Source organism: Gopherus flavomarginatus, chromosome 11 (assembly GCF_025201925.1).
Source record: "Gopherus flavomarginatus isolate rGopFla2 chromosome 11, rGopFla2.mat.asm, whole genome shotgun sequence".
In the NCBI taxonomy this organism is placed as follows: Eukaryota; Metazoa; Chordata; order Testudines; family Testudinidae; genus Gopherus; species Gopherus flavomarginatus.
In genome coordinates this window covers 3105541-3133181 of record NC_066627.1, presented here as the reverse complement: position 1 = coordinate 3133181, position 27641 = coordinate 3105541, and the positions used below count along the sequence as shown (strand labels likewise).

The 27641-nt window shown below is 52.5% G+C and overlaps 1 protein-coding gene and 1 gene segment (V, D, J or C); one reads left to right on the top strand and one right to left on the bottom strand.

The window, feature by feature from the left end:
* Positions 1 to 27641, bottom strand: part of LOC127031857 (immunoglobulin delta heavy chain-like) — a 413673-nt gene that overhangs the window by 324765 nt on the left and 61267 nt on the right.
* LOC127031859 (uncharacterized) lies at positions 991 to 5901 on the top strand. Of its 2 annotated transcripts, none has more exons than XM_050918879.1 (2): positions 991 to 3789; positions 3973 to 5901. In XM_050918879.1, exons 1-2 carry the CDS (start codon positions 2604 to 2606, stop codon positions 4662 to 4664), a joined length of 1878 nt encoding a protein of 625 aa, XP_050774836.1. In that variant the 5' UTR covers positions 991 to 2603; the 3' UTR covers positions 4665 to 5901. Both variants share the same exon structure in this region, with proteins under 2 accessions (XP_050774836.1, XP_050774837.1).

Genomic DNA, 27641 nt, shown 5'->3' with positions numbered 1-27641 from the left:
CGACGTTACTAGAGGAAATGCCCTGACAGACTGTACCGCCAGGCAGACGGCCCTTTCCGGGTCTCCGGCTCCTACTGAAATAGTTACTCTTTGTCTGTCCCAATCTTCTTCTCCAATCGATTCCCTGCAAAATCTATCGCTTGCACAGGAATCGGAGTCGGAGGAGGAAAAGAACCGCTGGAGACAGTCTGGTTGCTCTAAGCATCCGGAAGACGCCTTGTGGCGTGCACCAGACGGCCACCTGGTAGCGCCCCTGGCCTTACTCCCTCACCTTGCCCGTCTAGCCCATGGGCTGGCACACGTAGGAAAGGAAGGAATGATGGCATCTGTAGCCAAATATTGGTATGCTCCGAATTTTACAAGCATAGCTCAGCAATATTGTCGTTCTTGTCCTATTTGTCTGGCATACAACAGTGGACAACCAGTTCGTACCACCCAGGCGGCGCATCCGCCGCCATGGGGACCTTTTGTAAATGTCCAAGTAGACTTTATAAGCTTGCCCAAATGTTGTTCATATGAATACGTGTTAGTATGTGTCTGTATGTACTCAGGGTGGGTAGAAGCCTATCCTTGTGCTAAGGCAGATTCAATAACGGTTGCTAAAAAACTACTGAAAGATTTCATACCCCGCTTTGGACTTCCTGCCTCCATAAATAGTGACAGAGGTACCCATTTTACTGGCCAGGTTACACAACATATCTGTAAAACCCTTCAGACTGAACAACATCTGCACTGTGCACACCACCCCCAGAGTGCTGGGGCAGTGGAATGTAAAAATGGGGATCTGAAAAATAAACTGGCAAAATTATGTGCAGAAACGGGCCTCAAATGGCCAGATGCATTACCCCTGGTATTAATGCAAATGAGAAACACCCCTATGCGCAAGCATGGATTGTCTCCTCACGAGATTCTCATGGCTAGGCCAATGAGAATGCCTGTGACCCCGCCTATAAACCCTAAGGCACTGGATTTGCAATTATGTGATGAAAAGGTATTAGAATATTGCAAAGCACTAATTCGCCATGTTAGATCTGTTCACTCACAGGTTCAAAGTGCCCTACCGGACCCTGCAGAGGCCGCGTGTCACCCCCTGGAGCCTGGAGACTGGGTTTGCTACAAAGCCTTCCAGCGTAAGTCGTCTCTGGAGCCCAGGTGGAAAGGCCCGTACCAGGTTCTGCTAACTACGCTTATGGCAGTGAAGTACCGGGGACTGCCTAATTGGATCCACGCGTCCCACTGCAAAAAGGTGACTCTGCCTCTAGATCCGACCACGGCTCCCTTTGTTCCACGAACTCAATCGTCATCTGCAGTGTGTACGCCTGGATCCCAGCCTAAGTACCACCTCAGGGGCCGGCAGGTTGTGTAAAGTCACAATGAGTGACCCAAGAGCCAAGATCAAAGAAACCACCATGATACGGAAATGGTTGCTGCCTTCCCTATGGCTAATCACTGCCTTAATGTTCTTTTTGTTCCTTTTAAATCTATATGACTCTTTTATACTCCCAGGAACTCTATGCAAAACTGGTTCAGCACCTTCCTCACCGGCACCAATACCAGAGACTGAGCCCAGACCAAGTCCTTCCCTGCGTGATGTACAGACTGCCGCAGTCACGAAAAAGGAAAGAACCAGGAAGTCCCGAGAGATCGGAACAAAAGGGCCAAAGAAACTCGTTGTCAAAGACATAAAAAACTGGCCGTGGTATAAAAGGCGTAATATCATGTGGTGGCAAGGAGGGAGGTGTGGGAAGTATCACTGTGGAATTGATTGGAGTTATATCCGTCCCCTTCCAGCCATTTGCCCAGCACCTTATGTACCCTCTGCATGTTCTACCATTCCGGAATTGCTTAAAGTTTATATTACACACACCCCCATACCCCCTATGCCAACGCCTCCTGTTCCTGCACCAACCCCACAGCCCCCCACAATTCACCCTCACCAAACTCCTGACCCCATCCCCTTATTACCAACTACCTCCACCATGATACAATGGCCCAGACTATCCCCTTCAAGTGACTCATTCTTGAATTGTTCAACTAAATTGTTTTTCTGGATGCAAGGTCACGTGTACAAACGTACAATCAAATGGAATACATTCGGAAGGGTCTTCCTTACTTATACAGACATAACTACGGCCGTCAATTACACCGGCCCCCCTTATACAACCATGGAAATCATAGCCCAGTGGGCAACCACTGTTGATCTTATGCTAGTTCCTGGCCTGTGCCACACCCCTGATGCCCAAGGACCAAAGTGCTTTCTGGTCACCCAAGTTACAAAAACCGATATTCTCACAAAAAAGGTATGCCCTGCCCCACTCTCCTTTACTTGTGTAGAAACCATTCCCATAACCATCGAAAATATAACATCCACTCTAATTCAATATACCCCCTCCTACTCAGTTAACATCTCAATGGCCAAACAGGGAATCATAGTACACGACCAATAATTGTGGTATGAGTCTCCAGAAAAACCTAAACTCTCTGGATTTAAATGGACGGTGTTAAATGCCACTCTAAGCACCATTCGGTTTTCTCTCCCTCTGACCCAATTTCAAATTACGACCACATATCCAAATTGTTCCAAAGGAGCTGCCATTCGCCTAATGCGGCAGCAGTCATGGATCCAAGAGGGTGAAAAGAGAAAAGATCTAACTGATACCCTAGTGCTAGGAACTAATACTGTGACCTCGGCCTGGACTATCTATAAAACCCAGCTACATGAAGACCGATTAGGAAAATTGGAACAGGCGGCAGGTTTCATGTCTGGGGCTCAAATAACTCAGCATAAGGCAGCAATAGGCGAGTTAAATAGTATCTCTACCTTGAGTGCCATTACCCAGGATCTGCTAAGGCAAATGATCCAACATGCCGCTATGGCGGGAAAGGCATTGCAGTGGGACCAGGCATGTTCAGAGATACAGGATTACCTAAACACCATTCTCACCTCCATTCAAAAGGACCTGGAACTGCAAAACTGGCCCACTGCCCTTACTAACACATCAGGAGTCCCACCAAATTTGTGGCCATGGAGGCACACGTGGAAATTCTCCGGATGGAAGTGTTGGTGCTCACAATGTTCCTTCCAGGCATATGGACCTGTGAAAGGAGTGTGGGCTCCTGCGTACCGTATCCTCCCAGGCCCATGGGGTGGCTGCTTGTGGGATTGGGTAATCCACCATGATGTATGGGAAATTAAACCTCCCGGTGGCCCCAACCGGTTTTTAGTCAGTGCCCCAGCCATTACTCCTGACCTTTGGATAGGCCTTGGTAACCTTTGGACCTATTGGCCTTTACAACCTCCCCAGCTTCAGTGCATTCGAAAATTAAATCCTGGAGAAGTAGTCACTATTCACCACCGAGTGTGTTGGGAAGGTGTTGGACACCTACAAGATTTGGCCTCCCACACCCTCTTTATAGCCAACAACAGCTGTGTCTATGTTAATTCTTCTGTGTTGCACAGTGTGGCATTTAACTTGCATACCAACTCAGGTACCCATGCTATCTATTGGCCTACAGACAAACCTTACCGGGTTTCCTTACAGTTCAGGGTCCCTTTTAATTGGACATCGGTAGTGCCTGATCGTTTTCACACCCTCCTAGCCCTCTTGCCCGAAGTACAATCTATATCGCAATTGCAAACACAGATCCATTACCTTGAAACCATATATCAAAATAAGTTACAGGCATTGCAAACCGCCCATTTAGTAAAAAGTGATGTTCCCTGTCAAGTTACCAAGGTATTACGCCCTTCACAGCACCCTTGGTATGTATGGGCCCTTTTAGGAATCGGTATACTCATTTCCCTATCAGAGGGTAGCCGTGTTAGTCTGGATCTGTAAAAGCAGCAAAGAATCCTGTGGCACCTTATAGACTAACAGACGTTTTGGAGCATGAGCTTTCGTGGGTGAATACCCACTTCCTCAGATGCATGACATGCATCCAAAACGTCTGTTAGTCTATAAGGTGCCACAGAATTCTTCATTTCCCTATGTCTTTGTTGCTGGTGTTGCTGTTGTTATTATATTAGATGTTGTTGTTGTAAAATACGTTCCAACTGCCTAAGTTCTAGCCCTACATCATATACCCCACCACCTACAACCTTACACTCTATGGTGAACCTTGATGCAGCAAAAGCCACAAGCCGCTGTAGTCCTGGCAACGGGAGGGGGCTAGGCCGTCGTGCTACCGGAAGAGGACAAGGGCCCTCGTATGGTGTCACTCTCGCGATTTTTATGGCGCTCCTTGTAAGAAGCGTGGCGGCTCCAGCGGAAAGCCCTCCCGCCAACGCTTGGGTGATGTTGGCGCAAACAGCCATTAATACAACATCTTTTTGCCTTCCCAAAGTGCATGCTGTGGGGACGGTGATGGAAACTTGCTTTATTGGTGTCAGTGCTACCCTGGCTTCACTACAGCCACACACCACCCAGTATACGAGTTCAAAGCACATGACATATAAAGACCTATACGTGTTGTGCACTGCGACAACTGTACGTGATGCCAGCATGTATCCCTTTCGCCTGGCGAATGTTACCCCAGCTGATGCCTGTGTGTATTTTAAAAATGCCACACGTGCTAAAGTGGATCTTACAAATGGGGAATTGAAGTGCCAGAATAAGATTGAGATTACCTATGCTAGGGGTCATTGTAAATTGCCTGCCGGATAGTTTTTGTTGTGTGGGCGGGTTGCATAACCGTATATTCCTGCCAATAGTGACGGAGGACCATGCACCATTGGCCGAGTAACCCCCCTGATGGTTCAACATCCCCAGGCAAATTATACTCGCCACCGGCGAAGTACTATTCCTTTAGATTCTAGTTGTAAAGCCGAAGTAACCCTCTACTCGGGGGGAAGAGCGGCAGCTTTATTGTTTTCTTTAGTGGGTATTCCAGGCATGGTAGCGCATAATTATCATGCTGTTGCCCACCTTGCCTGCACTGTAGCTAAATCTCTTAATTTAACTTCCACAATTGTGGCTTTGCTTGCACAAGAATTAGGTAAAGTACGTCAGGGTATGTTACAAAATCGCTTAGCTATTGATTATTTGTTATTGCGACATGGACATTCGTGCAAAGATTTTGCTGGTATGTGTTGCTTTAATATCACAGATGCGGGAACTGATATAGCCAAGGAGTTGCAAGAATTGCGCCATTTAGCAGAAGGTATTGGTCAGCAAGACGGGGATTCTTGGCTGTGGTCTTGGCTCACATCCCTTTGTGGTTGGGCCGCACACCTTGTTCAAGGCTTGTGCATTGGTCTTATTGGGATCCTAAGTCTGTGTGCAGGATGTGGTTTATGCAGCTTGTGCTGTATGTGTAGCCGCTTAAGTGGCAGTCGGTGCTGTGGTTTAACGCATGCCAACTCCACCTGGTCCCATAGCCCCCCGTTAATGGAAAACTCCCCTACCGTTGACCATCACCTGTTTTATGCCACGTTAGATGTATCCTTCAATGGGGGCACTTATGAAAGTATCCCAAATTCGGAAAACCCACCCCCAGAATACCAATCAGAAGTCCAAGACCAGGAACATTCGCAGTAAGAAGGTCGTTTGATGTCTTGTAAGTTTAAGGCATCAAAAAGTAGGGAATGTCAGGGGAACCTGCCCCTCCCCTCTTATAACAGAACTAATTCATATAAATCGATCTTAGGCCTGCAATACTAACACCAACATAATCACTGCGAAACTACCCTCCCAGAAGGCAGTTTTGTAGTACACAAACCATGATCATACTGTTAGCTTACCCCTGCCCTACAGTAACATATTAAAAAGCCTGCGTTAGTATAATTCAAAGTATCAGCATAGCAACAGCTGGCCAGAAATGGGAACTAAACACCGGACACTGAGTCCCAAGGGGCCTTACAAGGCAGGTCAGTTTAACCACAGGTAGAGTAACAGTTAGACCGCAAGTAAGTTAACTGATGTCAGGGTCTCCTGACAATCACAAAAACATCCTTAAGGAAGTAAAAGATAAGAGCTTGCAATTTTATATTTGTTATACCTACCATATAAGGATAATGTCAGTTGCTTTTCGGAAATGTGTGTCATATGATTGCCAAATAAAGTTATAGTTTATGTGTAAGCATAGACTCATAGACTCATAGACTCTAGGACTGGAAGGGACCTCGAGAGGTCATCGAGTCCAGTCCCCTGCCCTCATGGCAGGACCAAATACTGTCTAGACCATCCCTGATAGACATTTATCTAACCTACTCTTAAATATCTCCAGAGATGGAGATTCCACAACTTCCCTAGGCAATCTATTCCAGTGTTTAACTACCCTGACAGTTAGGAACTTTTTCCTAATGTCCAACCTAAATCTCCCTTGCTGCAGTTTAAGCCCATTGCTTCTTGTTCTATCATTGGAGGCTAAGGTGAACAAGTTTTCTCCCTCCTCCTGATGACACCCTTTTAGATACCTGAAAACTGCTATCATGTCCCCTCTCAGTCTTCTCTTTTCCAAACTAAACAAACCCAATTCCTTCAGCCTTCCTTCATAGGTCACGTTCTCAAGACCTTTAATCATTCTTGTTGCTCTTCTCTGGACCCTCTCCAATTTCTCCACATCTTTCTTGAAATGCGGTGCTATATATGCTAATTTGTGGTTTTACGCTTTATAAGCTGTGACAAAAATCAGTTGGGGAGAGCGGCTTAACCCTTGCTAGGGGACACGCCGTCTCTCCGTGCGTGCACGCATGTATTGATGATTCCTCAATAAAAGGAGGCTTAGGCTGTCTGATCAATTAACAAGGTGGTGGTCTTTTCCCCAACAAGGTCCATGACCCTCTTTCTGTCTCTATAGAGAATGATAGATATACAAGCATCTGTCTCACATGGAGAGATGGGACGGATTCCCTGATGGGGCGGCTCTCATCCCTGGAAGCATCTGACAGGTTGGTCCCTCTGGCTCCTAGGGTCCTGGGTCGGGTAAGGTTGTGGGGGGCAGAGGCTCCCGGCGCCTGAAGGCCCAATCCCTGCAGCACAAGGCGCTCGTGCTGGCGGGTGGGCACCAGGAGCTGCCCCAGGAAAGGGTGACCGGGGGGTGCCCCGGCTGCAGTCCAGACAGTCCTTGATATCGGGACAGTGACTGATGTAAGGTTGGGACAGGGGACAGATCCCCTAAAATCCAGATTGTCCCGAAGGTCCTGGGATGTCTGGTCACCCTAGCAGGGACCCAGACACAGGAGCGGCTCCAGGCCCCAGCGTGCCAAGCGCGCTCTGCAAGCGCTGGGAGGGTGGCAGGCAGGCTTCCCTCGACCGCTTGCCTGCGGAGGGTCGGCTGGTCCCGCGGCTTCAGAGGGCCTCCCGAAGGCAGCCTGCCTGCCGTGCTTGGAATGGCAAAATGCCTAGAGCCGCCCCTGCCCAGACAGAAAGAGAGACTGGGGGAGATGGGCCGCTTAGTGTGTTTGGGAGCTGAGTACAACGGAGCAGGTGCTCTCTGAGCCGGCCAGAGGGACTGACTGCCGCCCCCTCAGGGAGGCAGTGAATTTGGGGGGGGGTGTTACTATAGAAATGTGGATCATTAATCACCTCTTCTGTAGGGAGACCTCTGTACAGTGTATAAGACCCTGCCCCCATCGCCCCAAGCTGCCTTTGCTGCTTGGTATAATGCTGCATTTCCCGGTGTGTCCCCGTGTCTGTGCCTAGAACCATTTGGCTACGAGCAGAGAATTGTATTTCCCGGCTAAGTTCTGCTCGAGGCCTCGAAGCTGAATTGTGCGTGGAGCCGCTGGATGCATTTTGAAAGGAGTTGTGGCTGTGCGCATTTTTCCTACTCAGCTCGCTGTGTGAGTCTCTGTCTGGGGGCTCAGCAATCCCTGCTAAACTCACCTCACCAGGCTGCGTAGAAGCCACCTCAGTTTTTGAACCAGTCTCTGCCACTGCGTGTCTCTGGTGCAGTAGTAGGTGGGGGTGCTCGCAGCTGTCAGCGACCGCCGCTGCAGGAAGAGCACGTTTTTAGCCGTGTCCATGGAGAAGCTCAGGCCACTCTGGAGAGACGGGGCATAGCCTGTGCCCCCGTTGCTGGGATTAACCCATGCCAGCCACTGCAGCCCTTTGCCAGGAGGCTGCCGGACCCAGTCCCAACCATAACCGGCACTAGTGATGGAGAACCCGGAAACGTGCAGGTCAGTGTGAGGGTCTCTCTGGGCTTCACCGCCCCTGGGCTGGACTGGACCAGCCACACCTGGGAGAGGACACCTGGGAAAAGCAAAACGAAGTAAGGAAGGAATTAGCGACTGAGTGACAGAGTGTGTGTGTGTCCCTAGTTCCTGCACTGTCCCAGAGAGACTTGCAGGGGAAAGCAGGAGGCGGGTAAGGAAAAGCAGCAGAGATTTCATTCTCTTTTTCATACCATGAGGGAAACTCTCCAGGGAGCAGGACTGGGCAGTTCTGTGTCTAGGGAGAGACAGAGGCCCCTAGAACAGGGGGTTGTATTTAACCAGTGATAGGGAATCATAGATGCCCCCCCCCTTCCTCCGTTAGTTATAGATGCCCCTTTTCTCCCTCAGTTAGAGCTTTAATTAAGGTTTTTACAGGTCCCCAGGCCTCAGGCTAAGCTGATTTAACTTCTCTAAAACTTGTTTACCAGCACAGAAGCCACAGAAGCATACGCGGCCTTAGGCAACTGTAATGTGGAAATAGTAGGCTTGCTTAAGGTAACCGCAAGTAGAGGTAACAGAACAGTCAGGCTCACATGACTGTCAAAAGAACATCAACAGGAAAATGTAAGGAAGTTGCTTGCTGAATTGCTATATCCATGCCATATAGGGAAATGCATCAGTTATGTTTTGCAGTGTTAAGCAACATAGAATCCAAAAAAGGCTGTACTCATGTATAATCAATGTGTGACGTTTTGTGGTTTTGACCTTTATAAGCCTTGGTAAAGTTTGTAAGGGCAGAGCAGCCTACCTCTTGCGTGGGATTACGCTGTCTCTCCCTGTATGCATACTTGTATTCTTGTGAAATCAATAAAGGAGCCCCAGGCTGTCTGATCAAGTTGACAAGGTAGTGATCTTTTCCACGACACCAGGTGTAACTTTAGCACCCTCGTGGCCAAAACGGAGTGTGCTCTGCTGGCAGCTCTGGCCAAGAGAAGGCGCGCGCAGGAATCCAACAGGAAAATCCCTTCCACCCCAGAGGCACCTATTCCAACCCCCCTAGAGTGAACACACGCACACACAGGAAAAGTACAATGGATATAACAAAGGGAGATATTTATTTATAGAGGGAGGAGAGGAGAAAAACAACAAGAGGAAATACTGGGGGAGCAGTAAATCAGGGCTGCATCCAAGCCAAGGCCCCATGGGCCCAGTGGAAGCACAGTCTGGAAGGGCAGACACTGAGCAATGTGTCTGCACACAGAGTTCAGGAGGCCTGAGCAAAGTTCCCGTCCAGAGATGAGTCTTGGGGGCTCCTGGTCGTCTTCAGCGCCAGTGAACTCTCCCCAGCAAACCCCTCCGGTGCCTTCTTCTGCTGCTCTCTGCAAAGCCACCCAGAGCGACCACCTCCCCACTTAACTACAAACAGCCTCCCTCCTTGTTCTCAGTGCAGAGTGACCAGCCCCAGTACCCAGAGCCCCATGCAGCTCTGGGCAGCCGTGATACTGGGTCCTGATCCAGCCTGTCCTTCTTGGGCGATTCCCCCCGGCACAGTGCTCCTCCTGGCTCCTGTCCTGGGCTGTCCCTGATCGGCCGCCCTGGCCTTCCCAGGCTCCAGGCAGGTTCTCTCTGCCTCCTTTGCGAGGGCTGAGGGCTGCTGCCTCTCTCTCCCTCCCACCGCCAGAGCCACACCTGGAGTTTCTCTCCTTTTTTCTCACTCTCATTCTCCCCCTCCCCCCTAGGAAAAAGATTGAAAGGGGCCATGCTATCTAGACCCCAAAGGGGTTACACGGGAATTTAACCAGGGCAGGGATTTGCATACGGGCTCCCCAGAGAGGGTATATGAGATGACGGGGGTGAGTGCTCAGTACATGGCGATATCCCCTTGAGGCAGAGGTGGAAGTAAGCCAGTAGGGTCCAGAACGGCGTACCAGCAAGAGCCAGTACACCATGCCAGACCACACCGGCTTCCCGGTGGGGAGCCCAGAGCCCTTTAAATCCCGCCCGCAGCTCCGGTGGCCAGGCTGGGGCTGGGATTTAAAGGGTTCAGAGCTTCCTGCAGCGGCAGGAGCTCCAGGCCCTTTAAATCCCAGCCCCAGCCCCGCAAGGCTCAGGGTTCCCTGCAGCTGCGGGAGCTCTGGGCCCTTTAAATCCCAGCTGGAGCTGCGGTGGGGATTTAAAGAGCCCAGAGCTCCGTGGTGCCCGGAGCCCCGGGCCCTTTAATTTGCCCCTGAGCCCTGGGAGCTCCCAGCCACCTCTACAGCTGGGAGCCCCAGGTTGATTTAAAGGCCCTGGGGCTCCCAGCCACAGCTGGTGCCCCAGGGCCTTTAAATCTTGAGAGGCCCTGCCTCTTCTGGATGAGGCCACGCTCCCCTCAGGACCCCAGCAGTACCGGAAAGTCCTGTAAGTTACTTTCACCCCTGCCTTGAGGACGTGTCCCCTTTACACCCCAGAGAGACCCTGCTCTCAGCGCAGCACACATGTGGGAGGAGGTGGCTGTGGGTGGTGGGTTGGAGGGTCCAGAGGACAGGGCCCTGGACTGGGACTGAGGGGAACTCACTGGGACCAGGATTGGACTGTTGGTTTCAGTGGCGATACTCTAACAGGGAGAGGTCTAACTAGGCAGCGCTGTCTGGTGGGTAGGAAAGCCAGTCACCCCTGTTGTCCTAGGGTGTGAGGCAAAGCCCAGGAGCCATGAAGTGGAGCAATGCTCTCCTGGGAATGCCCGATGCGGAAGGAGCCAGAGCTGCAGGGAGAGAACGCTTCCTTTGTGGTATCAGAGAACTGGGAACAGACTGAGAACTCTAACGGAAAGGGAGGGAATGGGGCAGGAAGAGGAGATGCAATGCCTGGGCTTTGCCTGAACAGAGGCTGTCATGGCAGCAATGCCGGAACGAGACATCCACCAAAGAACTATGGAGCACGGCAGTTGCAAATGAAGTTGGTACTGACGTGATTAGTGCTTTTTATGTAGCCTGTGGTAAAATGAGGCAAGTGTCTGGATGAGCTGATGTACCCCTGGAAGAGCTCTGCGTACCCCCAGGAGTACCCGTACCCCTGGTTGAGACCCACTGCCCTCGTGCATAGCAGGAGTCATGGTCCCTGTGTATCTTTGCATGGGGCAGGGGCAGGGGCAGGACTGCACTCGCTTCCCTTCCTTTAAATCTATGCAGGGAGGTGGCTGTGAGGAGGGTCTATACCAGGGGTGGCCAGCCTGAGCCTGAGAAGGAGCCAGAATTTACCAATGTACATTGCCAAAGAGCCGCAATAACACGCCAGCAGCCCCCACATGAACTCCCCCTCTGCTCCCAGCACCTCCCGCCCACCGGCAGCCCGCCTATCAGCGCCTCCCCCTCCCTCCCCGCACCTCCCGATCAGCTGTTTTGTGGTGTGCAGGAGGCTCTTGGGGTGGGGGGAGCGAGGGCAGGGCAGGCTCAGGGGAGAGGGTGGGAACAGGTGAAGTGGGGGCAGGGCCTGTGGCAGAGCCAGGAGTTGAGCAGTGAGCTTCCCCCCCACCCTGGCACATTGGAAAGTTGGTGCCTGTAGCTCCAGCCCTGGAGTCGGTGCCTAAGGAGACGCATATTAACCTCCGAAGAGCCGCATGCGACTCCGGCGCCCCAGGTTGGCCACCTCTGGGCTAGAGGACAGGGCACTAGAACGGGACTCAGGAGAACACGCTGGGACCGGGATCTGAATGTGGCTGGTTGGTGAGGTTGACGTGATTCCTGAGGCAGCTCCAAGGGAACCAGAGAATCTCGGTGGCTGCTGGAGGCATGTTTAGAAGTATCTGTTTGTCGTGTTCTCTCCACTGCGTGTCTCTGTCTCCGGGGGGCTCAACTGTCCTGGTAACTCCGGCCTCACTCGGCTGTTTAGAAACTGTTTCCTCTTTTTGTGCCACTCCCGCTTTGCTCTGAGTCACTGTGTCTCTGGTGCAGTAATAGGTGCCGGTGTCTGCGGCTGTCAGCGAGCGGAGCTGCAGGGAGACCTGGTTCTTGGCGGTGTCTGCAGAGAAGGTGACTCGACTTTGGAGGGACGGGGCGTAGTTTGTGTTTCCACCATGTGGATAAATCCCTGCCATCCACTCCAGCCCTGCTCCAAGAGGCTGCCAGAACCAGTCCCAGCTGTATCTGCTGTCAGTGATGGATACACCTGAGATAGCGCAGGTCAGGATGAGGGTCTGTCCGGATTTCACCACTCCCAGGCCCGACTGGACCAGCTGCACCTGAGAGACAACACCTGGAGAAAGGGAAAAAAGTGAGCACAGAATTAGCCACTGAACGATCTATGGATCCGCCCGTAATTCCTCCCGACACACACACCCTGCCCCAGAGACACTCACAGGTGAGAGTTGAGAGCAGGGACAGGAAATGCCACAGAGATTTCATTCTCCTTTTCATGCAATGAGGGAATCTCCCCAGCAGGCAGGACCAGGCAGTTCTGTGTCTGGGGAGAGACTGAGGCTCCTAGATCCAGGGGTTGGTATTTAGCAGGAACCCCCGGGCAGGGATTTGCATGCGGGTTTCAGACAGAGGGTGTTAAGTAAAAGGGAGATCTCTAGCTAGGCAGCACTAGCTCGTGGATGGGGGAGGCAGTCACACCCTTCATGTCCTAGATCAGGGATCAGCAACCTTTGGCACACGGCTCCCCAAGGTAAGCAACCTGGCTGGCCGGGCCGGTTTGTTTACCTGTCGCGTCGGCAGGTTCAGCCGATTGCGGCTCCCACTGGCCGTGGTTCACCGCTCCAGGCCAATGGGGGCTGCAGGAAGCGGTGGCCAGCAAATCCCTCATCCCGCACCCCTTCCTGTCACCCCCGTTGGCCTGGAGAAGTGAACCGCGGCCAGTGGGAGCCCTGATCGGCCGAACCTGCTGACTTGGCAGGTAAACAAACCAGCCAGACCCATTAGGGTGCTTACCATGGGGAGCTGCGTGCCAGAGGTTGCTGATCCCTGTCTTAGCGTGTAACCCAAAGTGTGTGGAGGGCCACAGGACTTTTTCGTAGGGAATCAAGGGGCTTTGGATTGGGCACCCAACTGGGGTTTGCAGGACCTTCCAGCAGGACCTGCTGCAGAAAGCCCTGGGCATAACTGAGAAATATGAACAACAGAGAGGAGATCCCCAGATGAGTGAGACTTTCTGGTGCATGTCGGACGGGGAAGGCACAGGAGCACAGTGAGAGAGAGGCTGGGTTGAGGCACCAGGGAGTGAGAAACAGCTTCAGAGAACTGGGCCTGGCGAGAAGATGCAGCTCCTGGGCTTTGTCTGAACAAAGGCTGTGATGACAGGGCCACCAGGGAGAGTCTCAACCACACGCAGGAGACAAAACTCGGCCTCTGACTGGAAGGTGGTTGGAAGGAGAAGAGGTAGATGTTAGGGATGGTAATATAGTATTTGGGCCTGTTTATTAGCCTGACATAGAATGTTGGGTTTTGTTGGCCCGTTTGACTTTTGATATTCTTACATCCTTACAGTGGAGACAAAGACCAAAGACATGGTGTATTGGGTCTGCCCATGGCCAGGTGGGGTTTATCGCACAATGAGAAAAGATAAGGAAGAGTTACAGTGTTGCTGGGTACAGTAGGGGTTTAATATCCGAGCATACACTGAAGGCTGCCAACTCCTCTCCCAGGCCAAGGTCGAGCAACCAGTCGGGAGGGGCAAGGGGGAATGGGGGTTAGATATAAGAAAGACTAAAAGCAAAAGAAACAGTGCCCCTGGTGGAAACACAGCCTCACTCCCTACCCCTCCCAGGAGGTACAAAAGAGGTGATGCGAAAGCCCCCAGACTCAAGACCCTCCAGAAGGAACATGACCATAAATTGCAAGGGCTGGAAGCAGGGGTGTGCACTGCAGATAGAAATAAGCCTGCTAAGACAGTGGAGGAGGACAAGGAACATGGCATTGCCTGCACTATGGACTCTGGCCTTGTGTCTGGTGAAGGGAAGCCCTAACAGGTAGATAGTGTGTGTGTGTGTGTGTGAGAGAGAGAGAGAGGGAGTTGCTGCCCTCTACTGGAAGACTTGAAAGTTACTTGGTCCTGTTTCTTTGGCATTCTTGTCCTGTGCTGAACACAAAGGGCTGTCTTAGCGTACACAAACCAAACACACTGACTCACACGGCCCCAGGCAAACGGTCCCACCCAGGCACTGACACTAGGTCCCGAGTGACTTTGTTTCACTCTGTATTTCCACAACATTTCGCCTGCCTGTTCCCACGAGTATTTCGATGTAAACAAATTGCTCTGTTTGGTCGGTGAGTTTGACGTGATTCCTGTGGCAGCTCCAAGGTAAATCATGTGCAGAGGGACTGGGTGGCTTCTGGGGGCATTTTCAGAAATAGATGTTTGCACGTGTGTGTTTCACAGTCCCTCTACTGCACCTCTCTCTCTCTCTCTCTCAGGCTCAATGGTCCCTGTAACTGTGGCCTCACTCGGCTGCTCAGAAACCGCTTCCCCTTTTTGTGCCAGTCCCGCTCTGCTCTGTGTCACTGTGGGGCTCTCTGGTGCAGTAATAGGTGGCGGTGTCAGCAGCTGTCAGCGAGCGGAGCTGCAGCGAGACCTGGTTCTTGGTGGTGTCTCCAGAGATGGTGGCTCGGCCTTGGAGAGACGAGGCGTAACCTGTAGCCCCACTATACGGGTACACATACCCCATCCACTCCAGCACTTTCCCGGGGGGCTGCCGGATCCAGTGCCAAACGGAATTCTGAGCAGAGATGGAGACGCCGGAGACAGCACAGCTCAGGGTGAGGGTCCCTCCGGGTTTCGCCGCTCCTAGGCCAGACTGGACCAGCTGCACCTGGGAGAGGACACCTGGGGAAAGCAAAGGAGAGCAAAGAGAGAATTAGCAGCTGAACAAATCTACAGATCTGTCCCTAATTCCCCCGCTGTCACATAGACACTCACAGAAGGGGGCAGAGAGCAGGGAAAGGAAAAGAAACAGAGATTTCATTCTCCTTTTCATGCAATGAGGGATATTCCCCAGAGGGCAGGACGGGGCAGTTCTGTGTCTGGGGAGAGACCAGGGCTCCTAGAACCAGGGGTTGGTATTTATACAGGAACCCTCGGGGCAGGGATTTGCATGCGGGTTCCCCAGTGGGGGTATATGAGATACCAGGGAGTGAGCACTCAGTACATGGCGATGTCCCCTCAGGGACAGGTGTCCCTTTACACCCCAGAGAGACTGTGCGCTCAGCTCAGTGCACATGTAATGGCAGGAGGTGGCTGGGAGGGGAGGGAAGAGGGTGCCAAGGACAGGGCCATGGGCTGGGACCCAGGAGAACTTGCTAGGACAGGGATTTATCTGCTGGTTATGCCCATGGGGCGAAGTAGCAGGGAGACCCCTAGCCAGGCAGGGTTGTCTGGTGGGGGACACAGTCACACCCCCCTTCATGTGTTTGGGTGTGACCCAAAGCCCAGTGAAACCAGGGGCCTTCCCTGCACTGGTGAAGATCATAAAATCACTTCTCTAAAAAATCCTTGCATAGATTTTTAGATGCACAATCATCTTTAGCCTTTAACACTGGGATCTTCAGACACATGGTTTTTTAAATAAATTCTTCAGAAGACCCCCCCCTTATCTAAAATACACATTTTAATTACTATAGTAAAAAAACTTACTTCCAAAGTCTTCCTGTCCTTTCTGTCCATCCATTTCTCCCTTCACTCCCCTCCCCATTGAAGGAAGCAACAGCCCTTTGCTTCCAGATAGCTGGACAAAGAGTTTCCCTTTCTTTACTTCTGACTATCTGATGAACTAGTTTTAAGCAAAATCAGTACCTTAGTAAGATATAAAATCCTTTGTTATGCCTAAAATCTTTGGAAATAGATTTTTTAAAGTAACGAAGTTTTTGCAAATAAATGACTGACAAACTTCAGGGCAGATCCAAAAACCTGTGACTGACATTTTCCCCCCAAATTTAGTGCTTTTAATTAGGTACCTTCTGCATGTCCATTCTGCGGGAGGGAGAGGGTACAGGGGTCTCTGCGGGGAACTGTGACTCTCCGCCATGGTCAGGCAGCCCGGGCGTCTTATTATTCTTTCTGCCTTGTCCCTTCCCTCCCCCTCGCCCGCCAGGCTGCAAGCTCAGGCTGCTGTTGGCATAGGGGCACCAGTTTAATATTACTGCATAGGGCCCCATAAATCCCAAGGATGGCCCTGGAGGCACCAAAAAGCGGTGCCTTGGCTCGGCAGGGAGAAGCCACCTTCTGGAGGCACCGGAGAGCCAGAGTGTCGGCTTGTGGGGGCAGTGAGCCCCAGCCATGGAGGAGCTGGCGCGGTACACGGGGGCAGGAGCCCTGCAAAGGCAGTGCTGTCGCTAGCAGGGAGCAGCGGTGCACCTCACCCCTCCTGCCCAGGCTGCGGCCTGGTGCCCCCCGGGGGGCTCCTGTGCCAAGGCTGCAGCAGATGCATGCGGGTGCTGGACCCCATGCACCTGCCAGCTCCCCACTCGCTGCGCTTGGGCTCTGCGGCTCCTGGCAATGTGAGCCTCTGCTGGGGCGCGGGGCCCTGAGCCTGCTCTGGGAGGGGCAGCGGTGGCTGCAGCTCAGACTCCCGGGAGCAGCAGAACCTGAGCACAGCAAGGGAGGAGCCGGGGGGGGGGCGCACGGGGGCCTCTGCCCACATGTATCTGCTGCAGCAGCCCCCAGGAGCCCCCAGAAGGTGGCTCCTCCCTGCCAAGCTGCTGCTGCAGCCCAAGCCTGGCAAAGCCAGTGAGTGGACTCAGGGCAGGGGCTGCCGGGGTGGGGTGGGGAGGGATCACGGTGGGGGGGGACTGTGCACCCTCCAGGGGAGTTCAGGGGGTGGGGAGGGGCAACCTGGTGTGGGGAGCAGCCCCTGGGCAGGCTGGCCCCTGGGGTCTGTGAAGGCTCGTTGGGATTTGCCCCTCAATCAGCGCCGTGACGAGGGCAAGGTGAGTGAGGCACTTGGTGCAGCCGCACAGAGCCAAGGGGCACAGCTCTGCCGCAATCGGTGGTGCTTCGGCAGCAGCTCTATCGCTGCTGCTTCTTCAGCGGCAATTCGGCGGCGGGTCCCTGAGTCCCTGTCGGAGGGAAGGACCTGCCGCCGAATTGCCACCGCCGCTTCAATCATTCTTCGGTGCAATTCGGCGGTGGGTCCTTCTCTTGGAGAGGGACTCAGGGACCCGCCGCTGAATTGCTGCTGAAGAGCCTGGAGCTGGCCCTTGCCTTGGGCGCAAAAATTCCTTGTTACAGCTCTGCCCCCAATGAACTGATATTGCGGGGGGAGGGGGGCAAGGTGGAAGTTTCACCTAGGGCACAAAATATCCTTGCACAGGCCCTGTGTATGTGTGTGTATCCTGTCCCAGCTGCGGGGAATGAGTCCTGATCTGTGTTTGTCTTAGCAGGGCACAGGGACAAGACTGTGTTCCCTCCCTCCCCTCCCACACCCGTAAATATATTCAGTATCCAGCTACTGGTGGAGAAATTGCTTTCAAAGGGCCCTGGAAACCATGTCCCCTTTTTGTACCAGTCCCTGCTCTGCCCCGTGACACCGTGTGCTTGGGTTCCTGGCGCAGTAATAGGTGCCGGTGTCTGCATCTGTCAGGGAGCGGAGCTGCAGGGAGACCTGGTTGTTGGTGGTGTCTGCAGAGACGGTGGGTTGGCCTGGGAGGGAGGGAGCGTTGGCTGTGCTCCCATCACATGAAAAACTCCTTCCCACCCGCTCCACCCTTTCCCAAAAGCCTGCAAGTCCCAGTCCCAGCCGTAGCCTCTATCAGTGATGGATACATCCAAGACAGCGCATGTGCGCAGGTCAGTGGGAGGGTCTCTCCGGGCTTCACCGTCCCAGGGCTGGATTGGACCAGCTGCACCTGAGAGCGGGCACCTGGGAAAAGCAACAGCGAACAAAGAGGGAATTAGCCATGGAAGGAATCCATGGATCTGTCTCTGATTCCCACGTGTGTCCCTTAGACACTCACAGCTGAAGGCGCAGAACAGGGAAAGAAAAAGAAACCGAGATTTCATTCTCGTTTTCCTGCAATGAGGGAAACTCTGCAATGGGAAGGACTGGGCAGTTCTGTGCCTGGGGAGAGACTGGTTTCAGAGTAGCATCCGTGTTACCCGCATGTGTGTATCCACAAAAAGAACAGGAGTCCTTGTAGCACCTTAGAGACTCAAATAAATTCGTTAGTCTCTAAGGGCATGGCTACACTACGGCATTATTCCGATTTTACAGAAACCATTTTTTTTAAACAGATTGTATAAAGTCAAGTGCATATGGCCACACTAAGCACATTAATTTGGCAGTGTGCGTCCATGTACCGAGGCTAGTGTTGATTTCCGGAGCGTTGCACTGTGGGTAGCTATCCCATAACTATCCCATAGTTCCCGCAGTCTCTCCAACCTATTGGAATTCTGGGTTGAGATCCCAGTGCCTGATGGGGCAAAAAACATTGTCGCGGGTGGTTCTGGGTACAGCCTCACCCCTCCCTCTGTGTAAGTACCAAACAACTGTTTCACGCCTTTTTCCCTGGGTGAACTGTGCAGACGCCATAGCACGGCAAGCATGGACCCTGCTCAGCTCAAGACTGCAATTGTGGACATTGTAAACACCTTGCACATTTTCGTGCAGTAAATGCTGAACCAGGACCTGCAAAACCAGTCGAGGAGGAGGCGGCTACAGCAGCGCGGCGACGAGAGTGATGAGGACATGGACACAGAATTCTCTCAAACCGCAGGCCCCTGCGCTTTGGAGATCCTGCTGGTAATGGGACAGGCTCTTGCCATTGAACGCCAATTTTGGGCCCGGGAAACACGCACAGACTAGTGGGACAGCATAGTGTTGCAGGTGTGGGATGATTCTCAGTGGCTGCGAAACTTTCGCATGAGTAAGGGTACTTTCATGGAACTTTGTGACTTACTTTCCCCTGCCCTGAAACGCCATAATACCAAGATGAGAGCAACCCTCACAGTGGAGAAGCGAATGGCAATAGCCCTCTGGAAGCTTGCAACACCAGACAGCTACCGGTCAGTCGGGAATCAATTTGGAGTGGGAAAATCTACTGTGGGGGCTGCTGTGATGCAAGTAGCCAAAGCAATCATTAAGCTGCTGCTACAAAAGGTTGTGACTCTGGGAAATGTGCAGGTCATAGTGGATGGCTTTGCTGCAATGGGATTCCCTAACTGTGGGGGGGTGATAGATGGAACCCATATCCCTATCTTGGCACCGGAGCACCAGGGCACCCAGTACATAAACCGCAAGGGGTACTTTTCAATGGTGCTGCAAGCACTGGTGGATCACAAGGGACATTTCACCAACACCCACGTGGGATGGCCAGGAAGGGTTCATGACGCTCGCGTCTTCAGGAACACTACTCTGTTTAAACGGCTGCAGCAAGGGAATTACTTCCCAGACCAGAACATAACAGTTGGGGATGTTGAAATACCTGTAGTTATCCTGGGGGACCCAGTCTCCCCCTTGATGCTATGGCTCATGAAGCCATACACAGGCAGCCTGGACAGTGATCAGGAGCTGTTCAATTACAGGCTGACCAAGTGCAGGATGGCGGTAGAATGTGCATTTGACCGTTTAAAGGCGCGCTGGAGAACGTTACTCACTCGCTCAGACCTCAGCCAAACCAATGTCCTCTTTGTTATTCCTGCTTGCTGTGTGCTCCACAATCTCTGTGAGAGTAAGGGGGAGACCTTTATGGCGGGGTAGGAGGCTGAAGCAAATCACCTGGCCGCTGATTACGTGCAGCCAGACACCAAGGTGATTAGAAGAGCTCACCACGAAGTGGTGCACATCAGAGAAGCTTTGAAAACCAGTTTCATCACGGGCCAGGGTACGGTGTGACTGTTGTGTTTGTTTCTCCTTGATGAAACCCCCCCACCTTGATTGAGTCATTCCCTGTAAGTCACCCACCCTCCCCCTTCGATTACCACTTGCTTCCTAAGGAAATAAAGTCACTCTCGTTTAAGAATCATGTATTCTTTATTAATTAATTATAAAAAGAGGGCGAGAACTGACAAGGTAGCCTGGGTGGGGTTTGGGAGGAGGATAGGAGGGAAGGAAAAGGCCACTAAAAAAATTTCAAAATAATGACAGCCTTTTGGTTGGGCTGTTCACTAGGGTGGAATGAGCAGGTGCACGGAGCCAGCCCCCCGCGCACGTTCTTACTCGTCTGCTGGATGAGGAGGCTAAGGAACATGGTGAGGGGGAAGGGTGGTTACACAGGGGCTGCAGCGGCACTCTGTGACCCCGCTGCTCTTCCTGAAGCTCCACCAGACACTGGAGCATGTCCATTTCATCACGCAGCAGCCCCAGCATTGCATCCCATCACCGCTGATCTTCCTGCCTACATCTCTGATCTTCCTGCTGCCACCTCTGATCTCGAGCATCTCTCCTCTCCTCATGTTCACTGGCATCTTTCCTGTACTTTGATACCACGTCCTTCCACTCATTCAGATGAGCTCTTTCATTGCGGTCACTTCCATGATTTCCGAGAACATTTCGTCTTGAGTCTTTTTTTTCCGCCGCCTTATCTGAGATAGCCTTCGGGACGCAGGAGGGAGTCTTGAAAAGTTTGAAGCTGCAGGAGGGAGGGAAAAAAGGGAGAGAAGTATTTAAAAAGATACATTTTACAGAACAATGGTTATACTCTTTCATGGTGAACAACACTATTCACCTTACACAGCGCATGTGATCTCACTACAAGGTCGCATTTTGCATCTTAATATTGAGTGCCTGTGGCTCTGGTGTTACAGATCTCACAGACGCAGGTCCGGGCATCAGAATTCAGCTTGCATGTGGCCGTGGTAAGCCATTGTCTTTCGGCTTCTGCAGCCTTCATATATCCAGCGCCCTCCTTTCCCAAATAGCAAGCAAAGCCAGTTGAGTGCTGCTTCTTTCCTGTTAACGTGCAGCATCAGAACTGCCCCCATCCAATTCTCTGGGATGATCACTTTACCCCTCCCCCACTGCGTGGCTGGTATCATGGAAGATCACTGCTAGCCACCCTCCCCCTCACCGTGTGGCTCGTAGCAGGGAAGATCCCAGCTAGCCAAATGCGAAAAAGCTCAGCACCAATCACCCTCCCACTCCTCCCCCTGCTTGGCTAAATGCAGGGAAGGATTTCTTTTAAGCCACAGGCAAACAGCCCAACCATCTCTGTCCCCTTGATTAAATTCCTGTATTTCAACCAGGTTACCATGAACGATATCACTCTCCTGAGGATAACAGCGAGATAAAGAACGGATGTTTCTTGAATGCCAGCAATCACCGGGACCATACGCAGCTAGGCTTTGTCATGCAATGATACCAGATTACTTGCTACATGCATAGCGTGGTCAAGTGTCCTACCATGGAGGACAGAATAAGGCTGCCCTCCCCAGAAACCTTCTGCAAAGGCTTTTGGAGTAGCTCCAGGAGAGCTTCATAGAGATGTCCTTGGAGAATTTCCGCTCCATCCCCAGACATGTTAACAGACTTTTCCAGTAACTTTACTGGCCGCGAATGCATCCCAAGTCCTCAGGGCAAATCAATCATTGAAAAACGCTTCCTTTTAAACCATGTTTTATATTTACAAAGGTACACTCACCAGAGGTCGCTTCCATGGCTTCACTGTCTGGGCTAGTGGCTTGGGAGGGCTGGGAAGGTAATTCCGTCTGGGTCACAAAAAGCTCCTGGCTGTTGGGGAGAAAGGAGTGCTGTGTGCTCGCTGCAAGCTCATCCTCCTCTTTCTCCTTGTCATCTTCCCCCTCCGTTGAATCCTCAGGCAAGGCTGAGATTACCACCCCCACCTAGGAATCCACGGACAGGGGTGGGGAACTGGTGGTGGACCCCCCTAGAATTGCATGCAGCTCAGTGTAGGAGTGGCATGTTCCCAGCCCTGCCCCAGACCTTCCGTTTGCTTCTTTGGTTTTCTGGTAGGCTTGTCTGAGCTCCTTAACTTTCACTCTGCACTGCACTGAGTCCCTGCTGTGGCCTTTCTCCATCATAGCCTTGGAAATGTTTTCAAATGTTTTTTCATTTCGTTTTTTGGAATGGAGTTCTGTTAGCACGGAATCCTCTCCTGGTAGGAAGTACAGAAATCGGTTTTAAGAGCCCTTTATATCAATATAAAGGGCTTCGTTGTGTGGACGGGTGCAGGGTTAAATCAGTTTAACGCTGCTAAGTTCGGTATAAACGCATAGTGTAGACCAGGCCTAAGGTTCCAGAAATCCTCCTGTTCCTTTTTGGGGGGTGAGATTGAGGCTTCTAGGACCAGGGGGTTGTATTTAAACAGGAACCTCCCGGGGCAGGGATTTGCATGCGGGTTTCACACAGTGAGTATAAACTACCTGAGATACCTCTAGCTAGGCAGGGATGTCTGGTGGGTAGGAGAGACACAGTCCCCTTCATCCCTTAGGGTGTGACCCACAGGCCAGGGCAGTCAATGGGTTTCTCTCCATTGGAACTGTGGGTACTGCAGACTGTGCTGGGGAAACGGAATAAATACAAGGCACGTACAGACTCTGCCAATAGAAACGAAGCTCCTGGGAACATTTGAGGGGGGAGGAGTCGCAGCTGCAGGAGGATTAAGAGGCTGGTTTCAGGCACCAGATACTGACAAACAGTTTTATCGAAAGGGGAGGAACTGGGCATGGAGAGACAATGCCTCTTCTGGGGTGTCTCAGCCTGGGAGCTGGGGCTGCAGCAACCCTGAAGGGAGACACACAATAGAAGGGGATGGAACAGCTTAGTTTGTAGGCACCACCAACTCGAGTGAGACGTGGCCCACTGTGTGTGTGTCACTCTTGTTCCTACAATGCGAATGGTAAATTCCAGCACCAGAGAGGTCTGACTGTCCATGTAGAATCCGCTTGCCCCACTACAGAGTTAAGTCGAAGCAAGTGACGCCAACGATCATAAACCTGTGTATGTTCACACGACGCTCCCTGTGTGGGCAGAACTCGGCCACAGTTGGTGCTGGAGCATCGACAGAGACCCGTGCACGGTGCGTAGCGATCCCACTGTGAAACTCTGCCACCTTCTGCGGCTAAGAGTTGTGGGAATGGGGAATGGATTGCAGACTGCAGTGCATCATGGGTGCCGGCTCACATTCCCATGATGCATTTTTTCTGTCCATCATTCTGTGGGCTTCCCACTACATTTGGTGCCCTTTTTTCAACAATCCCTGTAAACTGGGCACCCGCCATCTCTGCCTGAAATCCTGGCTGCAGCCCCGCTCTGCAGTCCGGGGATAAGGGCTATGAACACAGGGGGCTGATCACGCAGTATTTCATGAGCTGCGAATGTGAACAGGAATGATTGTATTAGCCTCCCCGCACTCCCTCCACGCTCTGTCAGTAGCACAGTAACACGTGGGAGCAGAGCTACGGGGAGAACTGGTGTGTGGCCACACACTGGGGAAATGTAGGACCTACATTTTAGGTGCTTTTGGATAGAAAAACTACTTGTGGGTGTGTGTGAGTGGGAAACTGCTGCCCCCTACTGGACGGAGTGAGTCTCACACAGACCTAGGCCAAGAGACTGACACAGGAGTCCCAAGTGATCTTTGTGTTACTGTATTGCCAAGAACTTTTCTGTGCCTGTTTCTATAATAATTTTAATGTCACAAATGTAACCCTGCAGCAGCCAGGGCTGGGGGCAATATCTAGGGGTTCCTTCCCATCAACCCAATACAGAACCAGCTCGAGCCCCCACCCAGTAACCTGGGAAATATAGACACCACCCCGGGCACCTCTAAGAGGCAATACTTCCCCTCTTGCAAGCACAAGTGTGAGTGCAGAAAAGAAACTTTTACTGAAGAGGGGGAAGTAACTCGGCATTAATTTGGGAAAACACAAACGGGTTCATAAACATAAACCATGAGCAAAAGACCCACCCCCAAGTAAATTGGGCACTGTCCTTTTCCCTCCAGGGTCTTAAGTCCAGCAATCCAAAAGTCCCCTTCACGTGCCCGACCCTTCTGTGCTCCCCACTCACGGTTACTGTCCTGGGTCAGTGCAGACCCAGAGTTCAGAGGTGCATCTACAGAGTTCACCTCCCACCCTGGGTGCAGGGGTAAGAGGCAACTTACTCGCTCATCACGCCTGTCCACTGCTGCCCTGCTGGCCACTTATCACACCTCTCTGCCATTGCCCTGCTGGCTACTCACACACATCTCCACTGCCACCCTGCTGGCCACTTATCACCAGCTACCTGCTCATCAGTTCCTTAGCGATTTCAGCTTTGGGCAGAAATACAGTCTCACCGCCACTGATTTCAGCTTTCAGGGAGCCATTTAACACAACAAAAGCAGCTCCTAATGAAACCAGTTAGCTCTATTCTTTGACCAGTGGGAAAAAACAGGTTGAAACAGTCTTACAGAGGACCCTGGCTAAGCCTGTACAGCCCCCATGACTGGGGAAATAGAAATCTACCCCCTCACTTTCACAGGGTTGGGACATTCGAGTCCTTGTTTTACCAAGGTTATTTTCAGTGAGGGTGGCCCCCTCCTTTGGGACAGATTCAGCACAGTCCTTCTTTTCTGTATGCCCACAGTAATTACAAACATTGGTAACCGTATTTCACCACCCCTACATTCAGCACTAACCTCATTTTTGACCCAGCACCAGCCAAGTTGATAACAATGAGCAAAACACCACTCCATTAGCTGAATATCTAGCAAATCTAAGCAAAGCAGGAGCAAATTGTATTTATATAAACACACCCCCTGTTTCTTCCCCCCTCCCAGCTCACTGTCAAAGAAGCATTCATTTATTCCGACCCTGAATACACAAATGACACATTCCCCAGTAAGTTTGCAAAGATTCCTCCGGCAGCGGAAAGGTGAATGGTGTCCAGAGAAACTGGCTGGCAGCTGGAGGCATTTTAAACTGATATCTGTTAGTAAGCAGGTTGTTCATATTCAGTCTCAGCGGTGAGCTGGAGCCGGTTCGCACTGGTTCGCAAGAACCGGTTGTTAAGTTTAGAAGATGATGTAGAACCGGTTGTTAAAGGGGCCGGCAGGTGGGCAAATTCTGGTCCGTGGGCCAGATCCTGCCCGGCCTCCCTGAGCTCCCAGCTGCGGAGGCTCCCCCGCCCCTCCCCTCCCCTGCTTCCCCCACCCCCTCGCAGAGCCACAGCTCACCGGGCTACCGGTGCCAGCGAGCTGGGCAGCTCTGCAGCTCCTGCCACTTTGAGTGGCAAGGTAAGGGGTGGGAGGGCTGCGAGCTCCAGCGGGCCACGTGGCATTCATACATGCTGCCCTGAGCAGCATGGTAAGAGGGCTGGGCCGGGGCTAGGAGTAGGGGTTGGATAAGGGGCAGGGAGTGGTTGGAGGGGGCGAAGGTTTTGGAGTGGTGTTCAGGGGACGGAGAGTGGGGGGTGGTTGGGTAGGTGTGGGAGTTCCAGGGGTCTGTCAGGGTGGTGGTGGACGGGGTGGGGGCAATCTGGGGACAGGGAGAGGGGTGAGTTGGGTAGGGGGTGGGGCCCTGAGGGGGAGATAGGGTGGGGGGGGTCTCAGGAGGGGGTGGTCAGGGGACAAGGAGCAGGGAGGGTTGATGGGTTGTGGATTCTGAGGGGAGCAGTCGGGGGCAGGACATGGGTTGGGGTCGGATGTTGCAGGGGAGACAGGCATGTGGGGCTTGTACTCACCGCGTGGTTCCCTACCGGGTCTTGGGCGGCACTTTAGCGGCGGGTCCTTCACTTGCTCCCAGTGAAGAACCCGCCACCAAAATATCACTGAAAACCCAGAGCGAGTGAAGACCCACCGCCACTGAAGTGGCCATGAAGACCCGGTAGGGAACCAGTTATTAGGATTTTGGGAGCTCATCACTGTTCAATCTAGTGTGTGTCTTTATCTCTGAGGGGCACAGCTATCCCCCTTCTCTGGCCTCATTTGGCTGCTTAGAAACTGCTTCCTCTTTTTGTGCCAGTCCCTGCTCTGCTCTGAGTCACTGTATATCCCCCGGCGCAGTAATAGGTGGCGGTGTCTGCAGCTGTCAGCGAGCGGAGCTGCAGGGAGAACTGGTTCTTGGCAGTGTCTGCAGAGATGGTGATTCGGCCCTGGAGAGACGGGGCGTAGCTTGTACTCCCGCCACTATACATGTACACATACCCCATCCACTCCAGCCCTTTCCCAGGGGGCTGCCGGACCCAGTTCCAGACGTAGTTGCTCTCAGTGATGGAGAACCTGGAGACAGCGCAGGTCAGGGTGAGGGTCTCCCCAGGCTCCACCGCTCCCAGGCCGGACTGGACCAGCTGCACCTGGCAGAGGACACCTGGGGAAAGAAAAACAGAGCAAGGAATCAATTAATCACAGAATAAACCTAAGGGTCTGTCCCGGATTCCCCTGCTCCCACATAGATACTTACAGGTGGGGGCAGAGAGCAGGGACAGGAAAAGCAAAAGCGATTTTATTCTGATTTTCAGGCAACGAGGGAACTCCTCAGTGGGCAGGACTGGGCAGTTCTGTGTCTGCGGAGAGACTGAGGCACCCAGGATCTGGGGTTGGTATTTAAACAGAAACCCTGCAGGCAGGGATTTGCATGCGGATTGCCTGGGGTGGGTATAAGAGATGCCAGGGAGTGAGTGCTCAGTACATGGCAATCTCCCCTCGGGGACAGGTGTCTTCTTTACAGCACACAGAGACCATGTGCTCATCTCAGCACCCATGTAATGACAAGTGATGACCGTGTGAGGGTAGGAAGGAGGGTCTGGAGGACACTCGCTAAGGCTGATGCCCAGGAGAACCCCCTGGGCTAGGCATTTATTTGCTCGTGGGTTTCACACAGTGAGTATAAACTACCCGGGAGACCTCTAGCTAGGCTGGGCTGTCTGGTGGGTAAGAGATTCACAGCCCCCCTCATCTCTTAGGGTGTGACTCACAGGCCAGGGAAGTCAATGGGTTTCTCTCCATTGGAACCGTGGCTACTGCAGACTGTGCTGGGGAAACGGAATCAGAACAAGGCACGTTCAGACTCTGCCAATAGGAACGAAGCTCCTGGGAACATCTGAGGGGAAGGAGTCACAGCTGCAGGAGGATTAAGAGGCTGGTTTCAGGAACCAGATACTGACAAACAGCTTTATCGAAAGGGGAGGAACTGGGCATGGAGAGACAATGCCTCTTCTGGGGTGTCTCAGCCTGGGAGCTGGGGCTGCAGCAGCCCTGAAGGGAGACGCACAATAGAAGGGGATGGAACAGCTTAGTTTGTAGGCGCCACCAACTCGAGCGAGACGTGGCCCAGTGTGTGTGTGTCACTCTTGTTCCTACAATGCGAATGGTAAGTTCCAGCACCAGAGAGGCCTGACTGTCCATGTAGAATCCGCTTGCCCCAAGGCTGTGTCTACACTACAGAGTTCAGTCATGATCACAAACGGGAATAATTGCATTGCTTGCGCATGTTCACACAACACTCCCTGCATGGGTGGAGCATGGCCACGGTTGGTGCTGGAGCATCGACAGAGAGAGCAGTGCACCCTGGCTAGCTATCCCACCATGGAACTTGGTATGTCCTGTTGCTAGGAGTTGTGGGAATGGGGAATGGATCGCAGTGCATCATGGGTGCGGGCTCACTGTCCCATGATGCAGTTTTTTTCTGTCCATCA

Excerpts from the sequence above, each read along its gene's own strand:
- LOC127031859 (XM_050918879.1), top strand. The coding sequence starts at position 2,604 with ATGCGGCAGCAGTCATGGATCCAAGAGGGTGAAAAGAGAAAAGATCTA. Across the intron at positions 3,790-3,972 it reads ATGGGCCCTTTTAGGAATCG|AATTCTTCATTTCCCTATGT; the intron begins GTATACTCATTT and ends AAGGTGCCACAG.